Source organism: Condylura cristata, unplaced genomic scaffold (genome assembly GCF_000260355.1).
Source record: "Condylura cristata isolate star-nosed mole 26May11 unplaced genomic scaffold, ConCri1.0 scaffold00068, whole genome shotgun sequence".
Lineage (NCBI taxonomy): Eukaryota > Metazoa > Chordata > Mammalia > Eulipotyphla > Talpidae > Condylura > Condylura cristata.
This window is the reverse complement of record NW_004567169.1, coordinates 374155-378297: the sequence shown is the minus strand read 5'-3', so window position 1 is coordinate 378297 and position 4143 is coordinate 374155. Positions and strand designations below refer to the sequence as shown.

At 70.0% G+C, this 4143-nt stretch overlaps 1 protein-coding gene across 3 annotated transcripts in view; it reads right to left on the bottom strand.

Annotated features, from left to right (window-relative positions):
- Positions 1-543: 543 nt before the first annotated feature.
- PCYT2 (phosphate cytidylyltransferase 2, ethanolamine) overlaps positions 544-4143 on the bottom strand; it is a 6706-nt gene continuing 3106 nt past the window's right edge. Inside the window, exons 7-18 of one of the 3 annotated variants that reach the window (XM_012734760.1) lie at positions 3684-3772; positions 3093-3332; positions 2924-2990; positions 2608-2692; positions 2459-2503; positions 1863-2001; positions 1670-1752; positions 1449-1526; positions 1307-1372; positions 1174-1239; positions 1006-1094; positions 544-936 (exon numbers count right to left, since the gene is read on the bottom strand). In XM_012734760.1, the coding sequence (XP_012590214.1) occupies positions 831-936; positions 1006-1094; positions 1174-1239; positions 1307-1372; positions 1449-1526; positions 1670-1752; positions 1863-2001; positions 2459-2503; positions 2608-2692; positions 2924-2990; positions 3093-3332; positions 3684-3772 (1153 nt within the window). In that variant the 3' untranslated portion in view covers positions 544-830. Of the gene's footprint in view, positions 937-1005; positions 1095-1173; positions 1240-1306; positions 1373-1448; positions 1527-1669; positions 1753-1862; positions 2002-2458; positions 2504-2607; positions 2693-2923; positions 2991-3092; positions 3333-3683; positions 4126-4143 lie in introns of those variants that run through there. The other 2 variants (XM_012734761.1, XM_004695528.2) reach the window with 2 other exon arrangements.

Genomic DNA, 4143 nt, shown 5'->3' with positions numbered 1-4143 from the left:
GTGAATAAACGAGAAGCGGGTCTGGTGTCCAGCGGCGAGTGGCCTGAGGCGCCACAAGGGCCTGCCCCCTCCCCGAGGTGCCAGGGGCCTGCGCTGTGCAGGTCCCACCTGCCTTCCTGGCTGCCTGGCCGGAGGAGTGGGGGTTGGCATGGTTGGCATGCGGGTCTGCGAGCCGCACCCAGACCCGCACCCCAGCGGGAGCCCGAGCTGCCCTCCACTGCTGCCCCTCCCCCACCCCGCGCCACCCCCAGGGGCTCCCGTTTCCAGGAGCTGCCCTGGGTGCCCCGTGTGCCCGCTCTGGGGGGTGTGCAGCCCGGAGGCCCCACCTCCCAGCTCCCCCTCAGTTCCAGGGTGGCTGGGAATGGGGGTGCCCTAGGCCACGGAACCTCCTCCACACCCTCCCTGAACACCCACACCACAGGGCCCTGCAGTGTGGGGGCGCCAGGCCCAAGCCCTACTGGACGCGGCATAAGATCCAGGGCCAAGGGACCCCACCCTGCTCCTGACACCCCGTCCCGTGGCACGCAGGGAACAGGAAGGAGCCACAGACGCCTCCACTGGCTTTATTGACCAGCACGGACACCCCGGGGGCCAGTCCAAGGGCAGCAGAGGCTGGGAGCCGGCCTGGGGGGGCTCGGCCGCCTCTGTCCCTGGGGGCCAGCGCTGACGGGTCCACGTGGGCGAAGTGTCCTGGCCTCGCTGGCCGCCTGGCGGGGAGGTGCCCGCGGGACAGGCACTGCAGCCGGGCCTGAGCCAGCGCGGCGGCCGTCAGATGAGCGCCGAGACGGGGCGCAGGCCAGACGCAGGGCTCTGCGCCTTCCTGGGTGAGGTCAGGGCCGCTCTCCCTCGGGCGACGGTCCCCGCTGCCGCCTCAGGGCCTCCAGGAACGCCAGCTCCTTCGCCTCCTTCTTCTGGTTCCGGGCCTCGTACTCGAGCCTGGGGGCCCAGCCAGGTGAGCGGGCGGCGGGGCCTGGCCCCGCCCCCACAGCCCAGCCCTGCACTCACCTGTTCTGGATGATGCGCTGCACAATGAGGTCCGTGGTCAGGTCACTGTGGCTGTCCACCTGCCGGAAGAGGCCCCTTCTCTTGGGCTCCTGTGGGCAGGAGGGATGAGGCCTGCCCAGCGAGTGCCCTAGGCTGGCAGCCCGCCCCCCACGGCCCCCACACAGCCACCTGGTAGGGGTCGGAGCCGTCCTTGTCCGGCACAACCTCTGTCTTGCCGTGACACACCAGGTCCACCTAGGGAGAAGCCCGGTCAGGTGCCCTGGCCACCAGGGAGCTGCCCCAGTGACCCAGGGAGCCTCACCTTGAAGTGGTCCAGGAGCTCGGCCGTGACGGAGTAGGGGGCGCCGATCACCACCTCGGATACGTACTGAGGGCGCAGCACAATGGGTTAGCCCCGGGGGGGCAGGGGGGGACACGGGCTGGGGGCGGGGCGCAGGGCTCACCCGGCAGGCCAGCACACTCAGGGTGCGCTCGTGCAGGTTCATGATGGGGTAGTTCTTCCCCTTGTAACGGTTCACCTCCTAGGATGGGCGGGCGGGTGGTCAGCCGTGGCCCAGCGGGACACCCTCCCGCGTCCCCGGGTGCCCGCCTGCAGGGGGGCAGGCCCCAGAGGGCCCCCTTGGCCGTCAGCAGCCCCTGCGCCCCCCGGCTGTCAGGGCGAGACCTGGTCGAAGTGCAGGCCGGCGATGACGTAGGGCCGCTCCGCCAGGCCGTGCACCTTCTCCAGGAAGTCCACGTGGCCGATATCTGGGCCCAGGTTAAGGAGCAGGTCCCCGGGACGCTGCCGGCCTCCCTGGGTCAGAGCCGCGAGGGCCAAGGACCTCCAGGCCCCGCCCCACGGTCAGGCTGGAGGATACGGAACAGGTCGAAGGCACCGGCCACATAGATGACGGTCTCTCCCGGCTGGGGCTCCTTCCCAGACGCGAACTGGATGATCTTCTGGGATGTCTGCAGGAACTGGGATACCCCCGTCCAGGGGTTCCGCCCCCCAGGGCACTGGAAGCGGGAAGAGGTCTGATCAGCAGCGCGGACCCCGGGGCCTCCTGTGCCTAGTGCTGCCTGCAGCCATGCAGGGTGAAGGGGCGGGGCGGGGCAGGGCAGGGCAGGCGCGCCCCCCTCTCCTCTGAAAGGCTGCTGTGGCCGGAGACCACAGGGCTGTGGCGCCACCCCGTGGTCACAGCAGGTGCTGCAGCCAACGGGCGGGGGTCTGGCCACTGCTGGACAGGCTAGCGGCCCAGTGGTGACCTGCGCCTGAGGCCACCATCCCGTCACCAGGGAGGAGCCTTCTGAGCAGAGTGTTCCCCGCGAGCGTCGGGTGAGGGGCTACACTGGGAGGGAGGTTAGAGACCACAGTCCTGGGGCGTCCTTCCTCCTCTTCCCAGCAGGGCCAGCTGTGGCCAGCCAGCCTGGCTGCAGAACCCGGGAGGCGGGGAGCAGGCAGGGCGGCACTCACCTTGCCGAAGCTGTCTGCGTACGCCCGGCACTCCGAGGACATCTCCTGTGTGGAGAGCAGTGCTGAGGGGCCTGGTCCCCTAGGCACGGCCCAACCTGGGTCCCTGGAGCCCCCCCAATGGCCTGGGGCCCCACCCTGCCCTGGCTCACCTGGCTGCTGTGGTGGGCTTTGGTGACCAGCAGCATGCGGCCCACCAGGTCTGTGGTGGACACGCCCTGGGTGCGCCTGCACTCCCTGGGGACAGAGGCAGGCTGGGCACCACCCCGGGCATGCCAGCCCTGCCCGCGCCTGCGGCCACACCAGCAATCCCGGCCACAGCACCCACTCGGCTGCTGCCACTGTTTTTTTCAAAAGTCACACGGACATGGCAGCTGTACGTGTGTGCACAGCCTGTGGCCACCTATCCCGGGGTGCCAGGCACAGCCCCGCCCTGCCCCCAGGCAGAGGGGAGCAGGCTGTGCTCACCTGTACCTGCCCGCCTGCTTCACTTCCTCGTAAGTGTCCCGGCCGTCCACGGTCAGCGTGATGTCATCTAAGGGTGAAAAGAGAGGAGAGCTCAAAACTGGAAACCACAAGGTCACTGAGCACCCACGACCACGACTCACCCCCAGACACTCAGGGGTGCTTGACCCACTTGTTGGGAAGGACCCAGAGCCTTGTGGCCCCACAGGGGAGGCGGCCTCCTGCTCCGTGGGTTTGCCCGACCACTCACTGCCGTGGACGCAGAAATCACAGTTGTACTTGTCCAGCGTCTCCAGCGTGGTCACATAGGGAGCCGCAGGCACCACCTCATCCACCCACTTGATGGCCTGCACCATTCTGTACCTCTCCTCCTGGGTGAACACGGGGGGCCCCTTGTGCTTGGCGATCTCCTCTGGGGTCAGAGACAAGGCCAGGCAGCTGTAAGCGCAGATACTGGTGCTGCCCCACCCACCCCGCCTGGGGGGTGTCACAGGGCTGATGTCCGCGCCTCCTGGGGGAAGCCCAGAGTGGGCAGGAAAAGCTGGGCCCCTTGGAGCGCCCGTCCCAAGGCCCCAGGGAAAAGCCGGCTGCGGTGGGGCGGGCGGCAGCGCCAGAGGCCAGAGGCCAGAGGGCCGGCCGCCCCATGGGGGCTCAGAGCTGCGACCAGGCCCCGCGAAAGGGGGACGTTGCACTTGGGGGTGTGCCGAGGTGGCCCGTGCCGGACATGCCTTCGGGGGTCTGGGGAGCCCGGGATGGGGCCTACCGTCCGTGTGCACCCCCACGACGAGGCGGTCACCCATGGCCCGCGCCTGGCGCAGCTGGTTCGAGTGGCCATAGTGCACCATGTCGTAGCTGTAGGAGAGCGGTGGAGCCGGCTGAGGGGGCCTCCTGGAGGCCGGCTGACCAGCACCCCTAGCACTGCCCCAGTACTAGCCCTGGGGCCAGGAAGCCACAGGCCTGCAAGCTCGGACCCTGCTTCGTGGAGCGTTACGGAACCCCGCTGGCCTGGCCCTCCGCGCCAGCCCCTTCCAGCCTCGCCTCGCCATGTGAGCCGGGCCCGGAGCGTCCCCGCCGGCCGCAAGACGCCGCAGCACTGCGGGCGGTGAGGGCGTGGCCCGGCCACGGGCCGGGGCCAGAGTCCACCCACAGGCGGCCAAGGCCCCTCTCCCGCGCGGGGCAGCCGAGGGGCGCTCGCTCCCGGGCGGCCATCGCGGCAAGGCCCT